Here is a 22272-nt window from a genome sequence, read left to right as displayed (position 1 = left end):
CAAGTCTCTCTATAATTTCTGTTCAACATTATTCCAAGTGCCTCCTTTAGATGTAATAATATTTTTGTAACATCTGTGGCATACCCTCATATAAATTACGGTTTTTTTAACGACGTTCGCAACTGCAGAGTTTGTATCAGCGTCGTCGGTGTGCCGGAATTTTGTCCTGCAGGAGTTCTTTTACATGCCAGTAAATCTACGGAGATGAGCCTGTCACATTTAAACACACTTAAGTGCCATTGACTTGGGTCGAGATCGAACCCACAACTCCGAGCACATAAGGCCAGCGCTATAGCGACTACGCTACCCAGGCCGACTGCCCCCATATATCCCATACTTTGTATGATTCTGAAATAGTGAAAAATATACATTTCTAAGAATATTAGTCGAGATAAAACTCTTGAGTTTTCTCAATACAAATAGAACTCTTGATAACTTCACACAAATATTATCAATATGGTATTTCCACGATAATTTAGGATCCAAATAACTTAACACTAGAAACATTGTTTTGAAATGAACTCGTCAGACCTAATATACATAATCTCTAGTATTCCTTTAATTCAATAAAAACTCATTGGCTATTATTGCAAAAGCACTTAGCTTAAGTATATTTAATAGATTTAAATCAGAATTACAAACCACTAGATTGGTATCTTACTTACTTACTGGCTTTTAAGGAATCCGGAGGTTCATTGCCGCCCTCACATAAGCTCGCCTTCGGTCCCTATCCTGAGCAAGATTAATCCATTCTCTATCATCATATCCCACCTCCCTCAAATCCATTTTAATATCTTCCCACATACGTCTCGGCCTCCCTAAAGGCCTTTTTCCCTTCGGCCTCCCAACTAACACTCTATATGCATTTCTGGATTCGCCCATACGTGCTACATGCCCTGTCCATCTCAAACGTCTGGATTCAATGTTCCTAATTATGTCAGGTGAAGAATACAATGCGTACAGTTCTGTGTTGTGTAACCTTCTCCATTCTCCTGTAACGTCATCCCTTTTAGCCCTAAATATTTTCCTAAGAACCTTATTCTCAAACACCCTTAATCTCTGGTCTCCTCTCAAAGTGAGAGTACAAGTTTCACAACCGTACAGAGCAACCGGAATATGACTATTTTATAAATTCTAACTTTCAGGTTTTTTGACAGCAGACTAGATGACAAAAGCTTCTCAACCGAATAATAACAGGCATTTCCCATATTTATTCTGCGTTTAACTTCCTCCCGAGTGTCATTTATGTTTGTTACTGTTGCACCAAGATATTTGAATTTTTCCACATCTTTAAAGGATAAATCTCTAATTTTTATGTTTCCATTTTAATACAATATTCTGGTCAGGAGACATAATCATATACTTTGTGTTTTCGGGATTTACTTCCAAAACTATCGCTTTACTTGCTTCAAGTAAAATTTCCGTGTTTTCCCAAATCGTCTGTGGATTTTCTCCTAACATAGTCACGTCATCCGCATAGATAAGAAGCTGCTGGCTCCTCTGTAAAGGCTAGTGGCTGGGCTGTCTTAGCTCTTCTCTGAAAATATGAATTTCTGTTAGGAATTGAATGTCTACGTAATATTATACAACTATTTAAAATAACTTAAATAAAAGGAGCTCGTTAAGTACCGGTAATTAACCGTCACGTGATTTCCCATCTTTCTACGACCTGGCTACATAACCACTTGGACGGGGAGTAGATAGCATGTCTGAGTAATTTTATCTCTTCCAATCGGGCAGAAGTGAAGACTGAATTTACAGCACGTAAGGTATTCTTTTATAGAGTAGGCACAGAATTATTTCAACATGAGTTTCTAGTACGAAGGACGTAACTGGTAATTGGAATTAGGTATAATAATCTATAGTACGATAATATGCACAAAATGACTGAAACCTGTATCGAAATGAACGGCCACCATTTTCAAAAAGTGTTTAAATGTCCATATTATAGTTATTTTCCAATTTAACTTCATTCTCTATATTGTACTCTAATGTTCTGTAGACAGTATAATATACACTACATAATGAATACGTCCGAATGGATAGCTCAATTCGTGAGTAAAACACTTATTGTTAATACAGTACTGTATTTTGATTAAACAAAAACTTAATGAAAATTATCAAACTCAAAATCTTGATATTTCCTAGTTTACGTAAATAGTTGAACTACTTTTCTTCCCTCTTATACTATGTAAAGTGATTTGTTTCTATTTTACGCCAGTATCATCGAACTCCAGTCGTGGAAGGGGGTAGCAAACGGTGTTTCCTTTTCTCAACCCTTAATTCAAAGATATAGCCAGGTTAATATTAAAAATGTTAATAAAAATAAAATGATGGGTCTGTATAATGCCCACATTATTTTATCAGAACGAAATTGTCCCCAAACACGAGCTTTGCTCTTCTGGGGTATTTTCATATAACGATTTTTTCAGTTTGTGTCTCTCTCTCTCTCTCTCCACCAATCAACCTCCCTCTCCTCTCCCTTCCTACCCCTCCACCTTCGCCTGTCCTTCCTCTATCTCTGTCAGACATAATTGACATTCTAATTTCTTCCTTTGAAGATTTGAATTATAATAGTATATTATGCAACGAGCTTATAATGTTAGTAGCCAACTGCACATGACTGGTTTTGTTCGACCACAGTTATTAAATGTCTAAGTATTGAGTTTTTTTAAATATCTTACCTTGTTACTTCAGTGATAATTAAATGGTGAACATGCGTGTATTTTCAGCATATTCTCGACTAATGCAACAGATGGCACGAGTGTGTGTGTCTTTTCAGCGTATTCTCGAGTAATGCAACAGATGGTAGCCGTATACACCGTATTTATTGATTTTTTTCCCAGGGCTTGGTATGGAGATACTAATCTCAAAGCAATACACTTTAAACACAGGAAATGTACTCAATTTAATAGAATATTAAAAATAACATGGACAGAATTTATTTTACTTTAAATACACGTTGTTGATTGTGCAGTTTCTGGATTGAAGCATTAGAGCATTTGAATGTGGATATGGAGAAGAATGTACGTATTAAATGGACAGAGTAAGAACAGAAGCTGTGCTAGGAATAGTTTGAAGAAGAATGATGCTGAAACTGATCAGGAAGAGAAAAAGGAATTGCTTGTGTCACTGGCTGAGAAGAAACTGCCTAATGAAGGATGCACTGGAAGGAATGGTAAACGGGAGAATAGTTCGGGGCAGAAGAAATCAGATGATAGACGACATTAAGATATATGGATCATATGCGGGGACGAATAGGAAGATAGAAAGTACAGACGTTGATAAATATTAGACTAAAACATTCTCTTGGAAACATAATATAATTCGTCATATCATCTGTCAGTATAATTGACAGAGTCTGTATTTGTATCAAATATGAATGAGGTCTCGCCCACCTCATTATATTTTTGCTCGACTAGTATGACTAGTCAGTTTGTTTTTATACCAATAAGTACGAGAAAAATTCGCACCGGCACAGGGAATTTGCCTGTGTTTTGTTTCTCTGTGCGCCAGCAGTTAGTTCTACTTTCAAGCGCTACAGGTTAGTGTAATCGAGCATGGGCTAAGATAATAATTGAGAATAGAGTTCGGACACAGGATCCAAACATCGCCTGCCTTATTGCATAATCCAGTGACGCTTTGCTTCAAGTTAACAGCTTTTGCTTATTTCTCAGTGACGAACTAGTTGTAATAATATTTTTTTATATTTCAGATATAATAAATTATATTATAAAATAATATAATACATTATAAAATTAAGTGTCAAATTCGTTTAATATTTGTATATAATATAATTACGTATATTTTTTTACTTCTCGTAACAGTTATGTTTTTCCATTTTCAGTGCTATCAAATCATTCATATTTTAATTGTTGTTGGGGTCAACGTCTCAACTCTCATTATAAAGTTAATGACGGAATTATTATTTTATGGATCCAATTTATTTTATTTGAGCACATAACGTACCTAGATGTATTAATTATATGTGTTATATTTCCGTTGTGTCGACTGCTAGCTGGTGTAATGTCAGCGCCAACTCTAGGGAGAAAGCAGAATCTCACGCTTTGGCTGGCTTGAAGGTCATTGAAATCAGTCCGACTACATCAAAGGTACCGACGCGGAGTGTCCATTCTTTATAATCCCTATTCGCTGCATGGCCTGCAAGAAGACCGGACATGAAGAAAATTGAAAATCTATACTGAAGAAGAAAGTGAACCAACAGAGGCGTACAACAAAACCTGGACTCATTTAAGCACTGACTGATATCTGGCTAAATGATGCTGATATTCAAAGAAAGCGTCTAACTTTGGTTTCCAGCATCCCTGACAAAATCAACGAGTTAATAAAGAATAAGGGAATGTTAATAAAATATTAGTAGCCTGCAGACTTAATTTTCTCTCCATTATATCTGTGCAAAATACATTTTTGTTCATTATTTCTACCAATAAATACAGCTTCGTTGCAGATTTAATTAATTTAATGTACTAAATTGTAGGAAAGATAGAATGCTGGGTTTGCATTGAAAGACCTGCTCTTGGATAGAAAACTATAAATGAAGTTACGTTTAGAATAATTATAAATAAAGGTATGCATATTATATGAGACAGCACTAGTCTGTTGAATACTTTGTTTACCCCTGTTCAAAGAAGATCATGCACCAAATTGACCTAATGTTTTATATAATTATAAATGTGGCAGATAATCGGATAACACAGGATTACGATTAAGTTAAGCTGATTTCGAATGCTATATAAACAGACGGCAATACCTATTTTTCAAAGTCGTCAAAATGCGTTGGTATGCCGTAGTATGCTGTGTATTTTGGTGCGCGAAGGTTTGTGAAGGATTACAATGCGCCGTGCCGCACACTAGCGCCTTAAAATTTTCCGTTATAAGTCTGCGTAATGAGACAGGACACTGGATTGCACAGGTAAAACCTTTATTTTTTGTTTTTGTATACATCACCTTTTGTAATAGTTATGTTGTACAGGGACATCATTTTATTTTTACTTCAATTTTTATTGTACCTGAGTTTTTGAATGTACTTCACTTCCACCCCTTCTACTAATGAAGTTCCAAGTGTCTTCCACACAGAATCAAGACCGCATATAGTAAACAGCACTGAGTTAGTGAGTATAGTACGTTCCAGAAATATGTTCGCGTTTCCCAATGACGAAAGAGCTATCAATATTGAATCATATTTTCGTACAGGCACTGTCCGTTTGCCTACGTCGCATCCAGATTTCACCCACCTGCTTCTGCTCGCCCCACCGTTAAAGCTGCGCTGTCTTAGCTCTTTTCCGAAAACATTAATTTCTGTTAGGAATTGGTCGTTTACGTAATATTATGCAACTGTTTAAAATAACGTAAATAAAATGGCCTCGTTAAGTAATTACCTGTCACATGATTTCCCCTCTTTCTAAGATCCTACGGCATAACCACTTGGACGGACAGTAGATAGCATGTCTGAGTAATTTTTTTCTGTGCGGGTCGGGCAGAAGTGAAGATTGAATTTACAGTACGTAAGGTACTCTTTTGTAGAGTAAGTACAGAATTATTTCAACATGAGTTACTAGTACGAAGGATGAAACTGGTAATTGGAGTTAGATGCAATAGTCTATAGTGCGATAATATTCACAAAAGAACAGAGCCTGTATCGAAATTAACGGCCACCATTTTCAAAAATGTGTTCAAATATCCATATTATGATTATTTTTCAATTTAACTTCATTCTCTATAGTGTACGCTAATGTGCTGTAGAAAGTATAATATACACTGCATAATGAATATGTTCGCATGGATAACTCAGTTCGTGAGTAAAACACTAATTCTTAATATAGTACTGCATTTTGATTAAACAAAAACCTAATGAAAATTATCGAACTCAAAATTGCAATATTTCCTTGACTACGTAAATGGATGAACTACTTTTCTTTCCTCCTATACCTAGTAAAGTGATTTGTTTGTATTTTACGCCAGTATCATCGAACTCCAGTTGTGGAAGGGGTAGCAAACTGTGTTTCCGGTTCTGTGAAGGTATAGCCAGGTTAATATTAAAAATGTTAGTAAAAATAAAATGATGTCCCTGTATATGAGTATCGTAACATTTCATATTTCAAGACGAGATTGTAAAGTTATCAAACGAGGTCGCAGGCTAAACTTCATAACCAGTCAAGAATTGTAATATGAAGTTACGCGATAAGTATATCGTACAACGTTTTACCCACTTTGATATATAGGCTATGAAATTAATTGTTCAATAATAGTAAATGTATTATTTTTTATAAGTTTTGAAAGTATCTTTTGTGAAGACGAGATTGTATTATTATTAGTTTCTTCCTGTGAAAGGCGATTCGTTTATGTTTGATTTGTATTTAGTTAATTACTAGGTCCTTATTAAAAGGCTAGGAATTTTCTTTTCATTTGTTTAAGATGAAGTGTGCAATCTCAAGCAAAAAGATATTAACGTTATGTTTTATGTTTCTTAGAAATGCAAATTTATTTGAGATTTTTTTTCTACTTATACAGGGACATCATTTTATTTTTACTAACATTTCTAATATTAACCTGGCTATACCTTTGGATCAACGATTAAGAACCGGAAACACGTTTCCTACCCCTTTCCACGATTTCAGTTCGATGATAATGGCGTAAAATACAAACAAATCACTTTACTAGGTTTAGGAGGGAAGAAAAGTAGTTCATACATTTACGTAAACTAGGAAATATCGCGATTCTGAGTTTGATAATTTTCATTACGTTTTTGATTACTTAAATATACAGTACAGTATTAACAATGAGTGTTTTTACTTACGAACTGAGCTTTCCATGCGGACGTATTCATTATGCAGTGTATATTATATTGTCTACAGCACATTAGCGTACACTATAGAGAATGAAGTTAAATTGAAAAATAATCATAAAATGGATATTTAAACACATTTTTGAAAATGGTGGCCGTTCTTTTCGATACAGGCTTCAGTTCTAATGTGTATATTATCGCAATATAGACTATTGTACATAATTCTAATTACCAGTTTCGTCCTTCGTACTAGTAACTCATGTTGAAATAATTCTGTACCTACTTTATAAAAGAGTACCTTACGTACTGGAAATTCAATCTTCACTTCTGCCCGATCCGAAAAGGTAAAATTACTGACATGCTATCTACTGTCTGTCCAAGTGGTTGCACCGCAGGGTCGTAGAAAGGCAGGAAATCACGTGACAGGTAATTACTTAACGAGGCCTTTTTATTTAAGTTATTTTAAATAATTGTATGGGTATAATATTACATAGACGTCCAATTCCTAACAGAAATTAATGTTCTCAGAAAAAATCTAAGACAGCCCAGCCACTAGCATTTACAGAGAGGCGAATAGAAGCAGGTGGGGGAAACCGGGATGCGACGTAGGCAAATGGAAAATGATTCAAGATTGAAAGCTCTTTCGTCACTGGAAATCGCGAACATATTTTTGGAACGTACTGTTACTATGACCGTAAAGCTATTATGACTGTATATGCGGTCTTGGTTCTGTGTGAAGGACGGTTGAACTTCATTAGTAGAAGGGGTGGGAGTGAAGTACATTAAAAAACTCAGGTACAATAAAAATTGAAGTAAAACTAAAATGATGTCCCGGCATATTTTTTATTTTATTGGGTTATTTTACCACGCTTTATCAACATCTAGGTTATTTAGCGTCTGAATGAAACGAAGGTGATAATGCCGGTGAAATGAGTCCGGGGTCCAGCACCGAAAGTTACCCAGCATTTGCTCGAATTGGGTTGAGGGAAAACCCCGGAAAAAACCTCAACCAGGTAACTTATCCCAACCGGGAATCGAACCCGGGCTACCTTGTTTCGCGGCCAGACGCGCTAGCCGTTACTCCATAGTATGGACTGTCCCTGTATAACCATAGGTAATATCATATAATAGAACCAGAACATTTTGATAACTAAGATACTGTTCTGTTTCGTCTCATTGTCTCATTTAAACATTTATAAAGTTGTTTATTTCAATGATGTATGTTATTCAAAGTTACGAAATCTTTCCACACCGACCAAATGCTATTTCGAGAATGATGAGCGAGACTCGAACCGCACGAGAATGACGAGACGAGACGAGACTCGAAAGACAAATGCAACGAACACAGCGAGCGAGAGCGGCAGTTAGTTTTGTTCATCTCTATTAAATATCAAATGAATTTACACGTTCAATTAGTTAATTATTCATAACTAGCCGTACCCGTGCGCTCTGCTGCACCCGTTAGAAATAAATATAAAGTAATTACATAATTAAAATAGGACATTTGATCCAGGGAACAATCGTGTTTGATAGAAGGATAAATCGTTTAATATGTTACTTAATTTAAATTGTATTTAAAATATTAAAATGCGATCATTTTGATCCAGGGAACACTCATTTGGTGCAATGACAATTCCTTTAACATGTTTCTTAATTGTTATTACCAATTATTTTTGGAAAAGTGAAAATTAACAGAAAAAGTTTGGCTACAGATTTATTATTATGTCTATATAATATTATATTATGAAAAAGTGTGTTGATAACGGATGTACTCGAATTAGAAAGTTTTTAATTTGTTGTGGGATCTCTTGAATCTCAGGAGGAACAACTTTTACAACAGCGCAACATAATCTGCTTGGCTCATTACCCAATTTTTTTGCATTGCATTTATTGCATATGTATTTTGACACGATTCAATTGAGCATAGTTAAAATTTGAATTATAAAATAATGGATTGCTAAGCTAACGTTCTATTACTGCATACTAAATCAATACACTCTCGTTGTTCGTTAATTCTCTGAGATAAAAATGAAAATGTTCATAAACGATATTATAAGAAACGCAGGAAATGAATATACAGAATAACCTATCAAGTTTTCTGTGCATAAGAAGCTATTTTAATCTTACCTGTCCTCAATTCACTCACAAGTTACTGTAATAACATTATAGCATTATGTCCATCCAGAGAAACTACACTTTCCAATGATGAAATAATAGTTAATTATACAAATCGGTTAATTTAGCTTCCGATATTACTTCATTCAAACACAGAAACATTGTCTGTAGGCTATGTTTCATAGCTTTCGATTGTTGTGTCCAATTCCCCTTATAGACGAAGTCATTTGTTTTTTATTTCAATACACCGCCTTAGATGGCAGTTATTTTAATTTTTAAACTCATTTATCCCATTAAAAATCAGTCCTATCAAAATTGTTCATAGACTAAAACGTATCAGAAATCGTTTTTAAAGAAACTTTTGTTATGTAACATTTTTCACAAAAATCAATAATAAGCGAGATATTTCGATTTATTTAATTCAGACCCCCTTATAACTCCCCTTTTAAATAACGTATTTTGAATGCAATATAGCCTATAATCTAAGTTACAACGAACTTAATTTTTATTCCAATTTTGATCGAAATCGGTTCAGCTATTATCGCGTGAAAAGGTAAGAAACATACAGACAGACAGACAGACATACAAACAAAAATTTCAAAAAAGCGATTTTCGGTTTCTGGGTGGTTAATTATATATGTTAGGACCAATTATTTTTGGAAAATCGAAAATTACCAGAAAAATTTTGGGCTACAGATTTATTATTAGTATAGATGATTTTACTTAAAATAGGATCTTGTCCTAAAACGGTCAGACTCAGTATTCTATTAATTGTACTGTCTCTCTGTAGATGCAGCTGGGACATGATGCCGGAGATAAGAGTGCTGGACCTTGGGAAGTAGACGTCGATCACACAACTGCCAAGTGTGAAGACTCCGAATCCATTCTCATATCAGCCAAAATAACAGGTACTCCCTTATTCAATAGTACATTACGCAAGGAGCCTATAATGACAGTAATTAAGAAGCGAGTATGGATATTTATGAAACGAGCGCAAGCGAGTTTCATAATTTTCATACGAGCTTCTTAATTACCAATTCAGGCGAGTTTCATACGACTTTTTATGCTCGACCATATTTCTCACTTGAAATTACCGGTATTCAGATGTATACATTTTATTTGTATCTGACAAGATCGGAAGTGACCTTGTTCTAGGTCGTGAATTGTGAGATGTGCGCAGACGCGAAAGTATTGATTTTTTTCCGAGGAACAATAATGTTATTGACCTTGTGTAATCCCGTTAAACGTGGTATAACTTTGATTATTGAATTCGACATTGAAAAACGAGATGACAAATTGAATTTATTTGAATATTATTTAGAATTAACGCTAATTATTATGGTAACAGAACATAACCTTCTGCGACAGTATTTGATTTCCAGCCACCGTGACTTTTCGCTAATTCTCTTTCGATTTCATATCCGAGAATAATCGATACTTGCGGTTTTATAACGGTACAAAGCTGACTTGTCATTGGCTGAACACATGTAAGCTGAGTTGTCATTGGCTGAAGACCTGTACTTTAATGAGTACGTGTACTTTAATGACATGCATTAAAGGGCTGCTACCAGGTGTATAATTACTACATTTCGGCATGGTCGAGCATAAAGAATTTTAAGCAACAGAGTCCGTTAATTCTAATTAATAATAATAATAATGATGAAATGAACATTTGCCGAATGACACTTCTAGTAGAGGAGACCGATATTTTATCCATGGCAAAATCCAGAAATTGGTGGCAATTACTATAAAGCAGTCTTTCGATGGTGACTAATATTTGCGGGCGAGGGCTGTTTTATGCCCGCTGCGCGCGCGCGGAGCTCTTTTACCTGTAAACATTGCTAAAGGATGTACAGATCTTAGAACACAGCGCATCATGACGGAACGGAAGCGCTTAAAGCTTTCAAGGTAGAGTGGAAGCTACAATATTTATGCTTCAAACATGGTGATGAAGTCCAGTGCTTGTTGTGTAAAAAAATATCATTTTCAAAAAAGCAACATAAAACGGCATTATGAGACGCAACATGAAAAAAAAAATATATAGGCTTTATTCAGGAGAAGAGAGAAATAAATTCATTTCGGAGTTGACATCGAAGGTAAATTAATTTACATTTGGGTCAGCAGATAGTATCTAGATTCCTTTTATTTCTTTATTTTAAATGTATTATTGATGTTCTATTTGTTGCTTGTTTCTGGATATTTACTTTTATTAGACTACGTGCTTCTTTAATTTAGAAATAATATTTCATCTTTGATTGCACTTTAACTTATACTATTACTTACTTACTTACTTACTGGCTTTTAAGGAACCCGGAGGTTCATTGCCGCCCTCTAATAAGCCCGCCATTGGTCCCTATCCTGAGCAAGATTAATCCAGTCTCTATCATCATATCTCACCTCCCTCAAATTCATTTTAATATTATCTTCCCACCTACGTCTCGGCCTCTCTAAAGGTCTTTTTCCCTCCGACTTCCCAACTAACACTCCATATGCATTTCTGGATTCGCCCATACGTGCTACATGCCCTGCCCATCTCAAACGTCTGGATTTAATGTTCCTAATTATGTCAGGTGAAGAATACAATGCGTGCAGTTCTGTGTTGTGTAACTTTCTCCATTCTCCTGTAACTTCATCCCTCTTAGCCCCAAATATTTTCCTAAGCACCTTATTCTCAAATACCCCTAACCTATGTTCCAACTTATACTATTACTAAACTCAAAATGCTAATTCACTTTTTTATTCCAAAAACTATTTTCAGGATTTTTATCAAATATGAACTAAACATTTTGAAAACTTCGATGCAAGGAGCTTTTTTTAGTAACGTCAATATAAAATATACTTAAAAATATAATTAGACCTAATTGCACAAAATGGAATGGAGAAAAATTCTCTCCGGCGCCGGGTTTTCAGCTCTGCGTGCTGATGCTTTATCCACTCAAGCCACACCAGATACCCACCCCGGCATCGGACAGAAACGTCTCAGTTTAATTTCCAACTCTTGGGTTCCCTCTAGTGGCCGCCCTCTGCACTGCGTCTTTCATCGTATGATGACGCAGAATATCTGCATGGAAATATCATAATATGTACTTCGGTACATTAAAATAATATATATATATATATATATATATATATATATATATATATATGCGTAAATCACTTCGTGATTTAAGACGGCGCTTATTCCGTCGGATCCCAGCCAACTAGTCACTCATAACGAGTGCACCTCAGCACATGTGTGGACTTCAGTCCTACGTACATAGACATCTACGGTATGACGTAGTGCAGAGGGCGGCCACTAGAGGGAAATCAAGAGTTGGAACATAAACTGAGACGATTCTGTCCTACGCCGGGGTGGGTATCCGGTGTGGCTTAGTGGATAAAGCATCAGCACGTAAAGCTGAAAACCTGGGTTCAAATCCCGGCGCCGGAGAGAATTTTTCTCCGTTCCATTACTCTTTCATCGTATAATGACGCAGAATATCTGCATGGAAATATCATAATATGTACTTCGGTACATTAAATTAATATATATATATATATATATATATATATATAATTTTTCTAGTTTATATTTCTTTAATAATTTTATAGCACCACCCAACACACACACAAACCAGCCGAAACCTGTGGAAATTCCCATTGCTCCAGATTACGAACTAGTACCGGGCCTGGGGTATTATAAATTGCACACAGATGTCAACACTTGGCACAATGCAAAAATGATCTGTGAAGAGGAGGGAGCCCATCTGGCAGTCATCAACTCCGAGAAGGAGGCGCAGGTTTTGAAGAATTTGTGGAACAAAACCCCCCCAGCAAAGATTACTGGTGGGACCCACACAGACTGGGCCTGGATTGGATTTCACGATCTCTATCAAGAAGGAGAATTCGTTACCATCTTCAGTAAGTGTAAAGTTACAGAACACAATTTAGTAGTTTCTACTATAAAGAACAATAATTATTTACAGCAGTATCTCATATCATAATTTAGTAGACTTTGAATTTTAAGGTAATGCGATGATTTTGAGCCTCTTCTGAGAAATATTATAGATTTCATGTATGTATTTATTTACACTGCAAGTGGGCAAGTATCCGGTGGCAATGGTATTCACAATATAAACAATGCACAATAAAATTACAATACACAATAAAATTATGCAATACACAATCAACCTGCTGAGTTACATCAGGAAAAATGCGACATATACGACCCCACTAAACAATATTATAAGGAAAAATATCATCTAACATCGATCGAAGTTATTGGATTACTGATTGGGGCTAGAGGGACCACCACAAAAAGATTCGCGCATTTTTGTAAGCAGTTTGGTCTAGGACAAACTCTTGTAACTGAAGTATCTATGTCTTCAGAGAAGGTATCTATAAAAATCCTAAGAAACTATCTCTACAGTTAAATAGATTGAGCTCTTTGCTATGGCGATCTGCTCACTTAAGTTGGGTCTTGCAACCAGTGCTAAATAGACGACTGTGATCATCCAATAGCTAATAGATACTAGGAAATTTTATGTTTCTTCTGGAATTAATGATGTTTTGTTTAGTCTTTTCCAATTATTTCTAATTGTGCTATTTCTTATTCTTTTTCTTCTCCATTGTTTTATTCTTTTTTCCATTATAACTACAATTTTATGGTAAGCTTTGTCTTCTAGGCAGCCGTCACTTGGAGGAAGCTGAATAAAATTTATTCGAAATAAAAACACAATACAATAAGAATACGCAATACAATTTAACACAGTAATTACAATTATTAATAAAACATAAAATAACCTAATTTTACAAAACAACCTACATGTGTATAGGCTGTACATAAGTTTCAATAGTCATTCACTTTACTCTCATCTCACTCACTGTAGTGGCACTATGACTATCATGAGCTAAGTTGAAATAAACAATGATCTGATAATTATTAATATTATTGATGACTGTTAAGGAGTTGGGTACAATAGCACGAAATATTTTTCTATATATATATATATATATATATATATATATATATATATATATATATATATATATATATATATATATAAACTACAAGCTTTGTTATTCTTCTATTTTCGTTGTTTATTACTTAAGGCGATGCATTACTGAAGTTTTTAAAATCCACAATTTTTGAGCTAGGAAGTTGAAATTCTTACGAATGTGCATATCAATATCATAATCACACTTTGTAAATTTCAATCGTTTCATAATAGTACTTTATGGAACACGCCTATAATGGTAGTAATTAAGACGCGAGTATGTTTGTTTATGAAACAAGCGCAAGCGAGTTTCATAATTTTTATACGAGCGTCTTAATTACTATTATAGACAAGTTTCATACGACTTTTTATACTCGACCATATATCTAACTTGAAATTATTCATAAGTATTCATGTTATGGTTATCTAAGTGAAGAGCGGAACTGACCTTCTAAATTGTCAGATGAGCGCAGACGCGAAAGCATTGATTTTTTCCGAGGAACGTATGTCATTGACATTGATATAATCTAGAGAATAACATGAACATTAATATTGATATAACCTGGAAATTGATTTAGAATTGAAAAACGAGATCATAAATTGAATTTATTTGAATATTATTTACAATTAACGTTAATTACTATAGTAACAGAACATAACCTTCTGCGACAGTATTGGATTTCCAGCCTCCGTGACGTTTCGCTAATTGTCTTTCGATTGCATATCCGAGAATAATCGATACTTGCGGTTTTATAATGGTACAAGGGTGATTTCTCATTGGCTGAACAACTGAATTATAATGAATAGGTCTACTTTAATGAGGTGCATTAAAGGGCTACTACCAGGTGTATAATTGCTACATTTTGGCGTGGTTGAGCATAAACATTTTTAAAAAGTTATTTTTTTAATTTTTTTAGTGAAAATCATTTTTATAAAAAAATATATTTTTTTAATCTAATTTTTTTATTAACGGTAACACTACATATTGTGTAATGGTGCACTAGTAATATCTTACTTTAATTTGTTCATTTGTATGTCTTCGATGTTCAAATATTAATAAAACAATAATATTGCTTTACGTATAATTCCCTAGCAATCAAACTATGTCGAATACAGCCAATAGAATGCTTCATTTCACAACAGACATATTAATGAATAAGTATGCCAAGATTCGGCACACTAGCTTTAATAACTGAGAAATAAAATGAAGACTTGTCGTTGAAAACGGAGAATATTTCTTTTTGAGGTAATTAATATTAAAACTTTTTTTTAGAAATAACTCGTGCATTAATACAACTTCTACCAAATTCATTTGGAGATTAAATATACAGATATTATGCCACAAAATTTTCACGAAAATACTCCTCATGAAACCGTACATTTTTCGTACGAAAATGAAAAAAAAAAAAAATGTAACATTTGTCAAAATGTGTATCGCCTTAAAATGTCTTGCATTAAAACTTGATCATATTACCCCATCCCTGGAAGCAATAGGTTGGCTTAAACTAGATAAGAAAAGAAATTTACATTCACTTCTCTTTCTCTTCGAAATCTTGAACTCTTCTATTCCTTCGTACCTGTCGTCTCGCTTCACTTACCTTTCTTCCCACCACAATCTGAACACACGCTCTCGCCATGAAACAATACTAACAATACCATCCCATCGCACCTCCTCATACTCATCCTCTTTCACAATAGCCCTGCCAAGACTCTGGAATTCGTTACCTGCTAGCATCAGGAGACTGTCGAAATAAAATTCAATTCAAACGCAAACTTACTAGGCACTTGGTCAGTAATTGAGACTCGTTCAGACATGGTTTCTTGTAAATAGTTCTTTTAATCTACCACAAAATATCTCAATATCCGGTAATTTCATCACTATAGAATTTTGTTATTGTAGGTTTAATTTGTAATTTTGTAAATACAAAAATATTCTTTGTTCTTAACTTCTATGATAAAATGTCTAGCTTTCATTAATCAGGTATTCTTGTCGTACTTTAATTTTTATTGTAATTGTAATTGTAATTGTAAATTTAATATTAATTGTAATCTTATTGTTCATGTTATAGTTGTAATCCCCTGGTAGAGGGGCAGAGAAGGCCTCACGGCCTTATCTCTACCAGGTTAAATAAATAAATCTAAATCTAAATCTAAATCTAAAACTATGAGTTCGCATTGCTCATCAGTGCATTTTTCTTTAATTTTCAGAAAATCATTATCAATATATTTGCACGAAGCACAAAAATTGCGGGGAGCAATAACGTCAACCCTTAATTTTCAAGATGACTGGATAGTGATGCCTGTGCGATCAAAAAATTTCAGTACAAAAGTTTAGTTCAATATTTCTACGCTTTTACTATTCAGAGTGGAGTAAAAGTTTCCATGCATATTCAATCAATCATTCTGAATTCAGTGGTATATAAGACAACTAATTAGTTTCGAATCGAAGTGAAAAATAAAGGTCCTAATTGACAACTTGTTTTTCCACTTTGCTAAATGTACCTCAATCTTCAGGTGCTCATTTTATGCTACTATGTTCACTCATATAGGCCTACTATGTATTTTTTAAAGTTATCTAATAATGCATATTGTAAATTCTAAAGCAAAATTTAGTTAAATATTTCGCCCCTACTCAAACAGAAAAATATTGAACTTTGTTTAACATTTTTTTTTGCAAATTTTTTCAATTCATATTTTTTTCTCGTGTTATGCGTGTAATAGTCATAAACCCGTACGTCTACCTTATAGAACACAGGCTGCAGAAAACACTTTAAAACTGTCATGTAAATTGATTCTGTAGTTTCAGAGAAAAATGCACTTACGTTTGAAAAATGTCAACTTATGAAAAACTGCATTTAGAAAAGGAAAGTATGAATTACACCTTCAAATTTCAAGAGGCTATTTAAAGGGCATATTTGCAGAAATACCCCACAATATTTATATTGTTTTAAAGATTAAGTGTTGTACTTTCTTTTAACAAAATAAGAAACGGATTTTTTGCACCTAATCACTATCTGGTTTCCTTATGAAAGAAAAGTACATAAATTAATAATTATTATATTTATTATTTTATTCAAGTGAATTACAAACACTATAAAAATATTCCAGATAACAGGATCGAAACTTAGGAAATGAAATCCCTGAGTTTGATTGCCGAATATATCAATTCATCATAAACACATTGAAGATTAAAGGAAGGAATTAAAGTTGAAGGAACACAGAAAATTAAAAACAAAAAATTAAAAACTTATAAAATTGTGTGGAGGAAACTGACAATTGCATGGTAACCGAAATTGATTTCCGAATAAAATTCAACAGTAAAAGTAGACAGAATGTGGAGAATATTTTGGATATACGGTACTGATTACATAGTAGAGATAGAACGCAGTGTAAGGAAACCAATTCTTGAAAATTTATGATGCTTGTTAATTGTTTAACCATACAGAGTGTGTCAGATATATGTACCCAATTTTTAGGGATGATAGATTGGATCTAGGCGATCATTTTATGGATATGATAATAGTGTCTCTGATGTGTCATTTTGGCGCTATGTGATGCCAAAGTCATCATTGTGTAACCTGGAGCCGCCATGGCATGCGTCTATGGAATGAAAAAGGAAATAATATACGAGGCGCATCCAGAAAGTAAGTTTCCCGATTTTTTCCCCTTGAAAGTAAACGTAATTAGCCGTGTCAATTGCGCATGCGTAACAGATCTATGACTATCAATCATATGCCAGCCGGACAGGTCCCGCCTGGTGCCAGTAGCGTGGCAGCAGTGGTCCGAAATGGAAGCTCTTATTCCTTCTCCCGCCGCCTGCGAGGATCGGTCGGTGATGAAGTTCTTTAATGCACAAAGCATTGCGCCAATTGAAATTCATCGGCAGCTCTGTCAGGTCTATGGGCCGAACATCATGAGTAAGCAGATGGTGCGTCGCTGGTGTAGGCAGTTTTCCGAAGATCGTCAAAGTGTCCATGATGAAGAGCGCAGTGGGCGACCGTCCCTCATCAATGATGATCGTCTTGAGCTGGTGCGGCAGTGCATCATGGAGAACCGTCGCTTCACGATTACGGAGCTGAGCAGCCATTTTCCGCAGATATCGCGATGCTTGTTGCATGAGATTGTCACTAAGCACCTGCTGTTCAAAAAAGTGTTTGCCAGGAGGGTGCCGAAAAACCTGACACCCGGACACAAAATGCAACGTTTAGGAGCAGCACTGACATTTCTGCAGCGGTATCACGATGACGGCGACGAGTTCCTCGACAGGATCGTCACGGGCGGTGAGATTTGGATTTCGCACTTCATTCCGGAAACCAAGCAGCAGTCAATGCATTGGCGGTATAGTGGATCTCCGGTGAGGACGAAATTCAAACAGACGCTGTCGGTACGGAAAGTGATGTATTCTGGAACAGGAAGGGCATTCTGCTCATTGACTTCCTTCCAAGAGGTGAAACAGTGGACGCTGACCGTTACTGTGAAACACTGCGAAAATTGCGACGTGCCATTCAAAACAAGAGGCGTGGAATGCTTACTGCAGGTGTTGTGCTCCTCCATGACAATGCCCGTCCACATACGGCTCGGCGCACAGCAGCTGTTTTGACGGAATTTGGCTTGGAGTTGTTTGATCACCCACCCTACATTCCTGATCTTGCTCTCAGCGATTTTCACGTTTTCTTGCACCTCAAGAAATTCCTGTCCTCCGGTGAGCGGTTTGACAACGCTGAAGAGTTGAAGACGTCTGTCACACGCTGGTTCCATTCCGATGCGGCAGAGTTCTACGACAGAGGGATACAAAAGTTGATCCCACGATACGACAAGTGTCTCAATTCTGATGGTGGCTGTGTTGAAAAATAGCTGAAACATCGCTGTACCTGCTGCCAATAAATTTTTTCCTGAAACTGTGTTCTTTTTTTTTTTAAATAGGGAAACTTACTTTCTGGGTGCGCCTCGTAGGATATTTTAAAAACACTGTAGTGGTATGGAGTTCTAAATATAAAGGCCTAAAACAGAGTAGACAGTGGGTGCAGCACAACGTCAGCTGATAAACTGGAGAGTAACGTCTACAAGAGGTGGCGCATGAGTGTAAACAAATAAGAGTGCAGATCTAAGTGCTCTGTATGCTGTCTAAACTCGAGGAGGATAGGCGGCAATTTGGCATAGGATAGCGACGAAATTACGTGTCGGGGACCCTTTGCTCCCTTACTTAAAATGATTGCCTTGATCCATCCTTGAGCCTATACTTATTATCACAAGGATGACAAACAAAAAAGCCACGACGATGATGGTAGTTTCAATGTTGAATGTACTAATGATGTCAATAGTATTAATACGAGTATTAATTACTATATTTAAAAATATGTTGATTATAATGAAATACAATGTGTGTTTTACAGATGAAACTCTTAAGTCCGCTGGATACAGCAAGTTTCATCCCAGTGATGGAAAAGGTGGAACAAGCCAAAACTGCGGCCTGATAGACAGAGCAGTGCAACTGGGAGACCACAGTTGTGAAGACAAGGACCCCTTCTTCTGCGAGAAGGAAATATGAGATGTTTAATTGCAGTTTATACTCTAAATATGATGGATTGTAAAACAGATTGATCCTTTTGGATGTAACTAATTTAAGAAAACAATTATTTTCTTGCTTAAATTTTATTTTATGTTCAAATGTACATACTTACTTACAAATGGCTTTTAAGGAACTCGCTGGTTCATTGCCGCCCTCACATAAGCCCGCTATCTGTCCCTATCCTGTGCAAGATTCGTGCCAGAGAATCAGTCTCATTCCGAGGCTTATTGTATGGATTCGTAACAAGCTGTTTTTTACGGTGATGGGTTGTTAGCCCTTCGCCCAACCCCCAAGCTGGAGGATCACCCCTTATCGGCTCTCCACGACTGCTTATTCAATATATTCGTAGCTACCCTCAGGTTAACAAAAATGTAAAAAACTACCGTACTAGCTAGAAGTCAAATGGTTAATGTTTTTATTTTTCCATATTTAACAGGCACCATCAAATCCGCCCATTCGGCTATATCAGAGAGATTGTCAGTGGCAGAAATTATTAACGACAGATTAAGAAAATATAACTTTAAATACTGGAGCAAAAATCACCAACGTACAAAATTATTTAAGAAAAGAACTAAGTAGAAGACAAATAAAACGTCTGTGTTAATATAATATGGAAAGAAAACCCACTGTTTATCAAGTCATTTACATGCTTGATACAAGTGCACGTATCTTTATCCATCAATCTACATTATATTGACAGTGGTTAGTGTATCATTTCATTTAATAAAAACCATATTTAAACTAAGAAAACAAATAATTAAAACAGATACTTGTTTTATTTCACCTCCATCACATTGTATATAGGGTGTAACAAAAATGTATGTCAAAACTTTAGAGAAATATTTCTCACATGTAGAGGATAAAAATGTGTTATATAAACATGGGTCCGGAAACGCTTTATTTCCGTGTTAGAGCTCATTTCCTACAACTAATCCTCTCCCCTTTACAAACAAGAGCTAGTTTACAAACAGCAATTAATCTGACGGTATAGGCCAACCAAGTTCCGATTACCGAAGATAGGAGTCCGAACTATTGAGCTCGTTGTACATTTCCTGTTGGTAGGGATAGCAATGATCTCATCTCCAATCGGTAATAAGAAGTTGGTGGGCCTATAGTAGAGTTTACATCTCATTAGTGGTAGTATAATCGTGACGTCGTGCGACTCACATTATTGCTTAACTACGTCGGTTGCTAAATGCTACGTCGTGACAAATGGATAGGGAGGGGTGGATCAATTCCTTGGCCTTTACGCTCTCCGGACCTTAACCCACTAGACTTTTATTTATGGGACATTATTTTAAAAGCTCTTGTTTATAAAACCCCGGTGCAAGATGAAGAGAGCCTTTTTGCCCTTACTGTGGAAGGCTGCGAAAAAAATACGACAGTCTCCAGGGATACATCAGTGTCTCCTGGATGTAATGCGATGATGGGTTGACGTATGTATCCATGCTAATGGAGAATAATATGAACACTACTTGTAAAGCAGAGTTTCATGATCCGTGTATTTCCCATTATCTTCTTCTTCTTAATTGTTGCAACAGCTCAGAAGAGTCTTAACCTCCTCGATGAATCTCTTCCATCCATCTCTATACTCCGCACATCGTATCCAATTCCTTAGTCCAAACCTTGACAGGTCTCGGTTTATACAATCCCACCATGTGGAACGTGATCTTCCTCTCAATCAGGTGTCTTCCGGGTAATTATTTAAAATCATGCCGACCCTCCTTGTCGCTTCCATTCGTCCAATATGCCCTAACCACCTTAATCTTGATAGTCTTACGAAGGATTCTTGTTTGTTTGTCTGCCTGCCTGCCTGTCTGTCTGTCTGTGTGTGTCTGTCTGTGTGTGTCTGTCTGTGTGTGTCTGTCTGTTTGGCGGCTGGCTGGCTGGTTCGTTTATCTATTTTATTTATTTATTTATTCATTCGTTCATTTACTTATTTATTCATTTATTCATTCATTCATTTATTTATTCATTTATTCATTCATTCATTCGTTCATTTATTCATTCATTCATCCATCCATTTATTCATTGATTGATTCATTCGTTCATTTATTTATTTACTTATTTACTTACTCATTCATTCATTCACTCATTTATTCACTCATTCATTCATTCAATCATTCACTCATCCATCCATCCATTCATTTATTCATTCGTTCATTTATTTATACATTCATTCATTTATTCATTCATTTATTTATTCATTCAATCATTTATTCATTCATGTATTAATTCATTCATTTATTCATTCGTTTATTTATTTATTCATTCATTAATTTATTCATTCGTTCATTTATTCATTCATTCATTCATTCATTTATTTATTCTTTCGTTCATTTATTTATTCAGTCGTTCATTTATTTATTTATTCATTCATTCATTTATGCATTCAATCATTTATTCATTCATTTATTTATTCATTCGTTCATTTATTTATTTATTTATTTATTCATTCATTCGTTCATTTATTTATTTATCTATCCATTTATTCATTCATTCATTTATTCATTCATTTATTCATTCGTTCATTTATTCATTCATTCATTTATTCATTCGTTCATTTATTCATTCATTCATTCATTCATTCATTCATACTTAAAGAATTACGATCATAAGACCTCTTCATGAATGGATTTCAAGGATTTGTACAATTCATGCATATTATGTAAAGTGAACAGTTTCCTCTATCCTCTAACTTATTTAATTATAGAGTATGCTGCAATAATTCCATCGCACACTGCAAATGTAATCGCGGATTTAGTAATATTGTAAAAACTGAAATTAGAAGCCGTCTTTCTAGCACT

General features: G+C 35.2%; 2 protein-coding genes across 2 annotated transcripts in view; one reads left to right on the top strand and one right to left on the bottom strand.

Moving 5' to 3' along the window:
• The window catches only part of LOC138702810 (uncharacterized), a 469705-nt gene that overhangs the window by 135978 nt on the left and 311455 nt on the right, over nt 1-22272 (bottom strand). The window lies entirely within an intron of this gene.
• LOC138703680 (hemolymph lipopolysaccharide-binding protein-like) lies at nt 4799-20355 on the top strand. Its single transcript, XM_069831774.1, has 4 exons — nt 4799-4933; nt 9711-9828; nt 12512-12820; nt 19290-20355. Exons 2-4 carry the CDS (start codon nt 9711-9713, stop codon nt 19442-19444), a joined length of 582 nt encoding a protein of 193 aa, XP_069687875.1. The 5' UTR covers nt 4799-4933; the 3' UTR covers nt 19445-20355.

This window comes from Periplaneta americana, chromosome 7 (genome assembly GCF_040183065.1).
Source record: "Periplaneta americana isolate PAMFEO1 chromosome 7, P.americana_PAMFEO1_priV1, whole genome shotgun sequence".
NCBI classification, from domain to species: Eukaryota; Metazoa; Arthropoda; class Insecta; order Blattodea; family Blattidae; genus Periplaneta; species Periplaneta americana.
The sequence above is the reverse complement of the archived record's forward strand: the minus strand, read 5'-3'. Positions and strand labels throughout refer to the sequence as shown.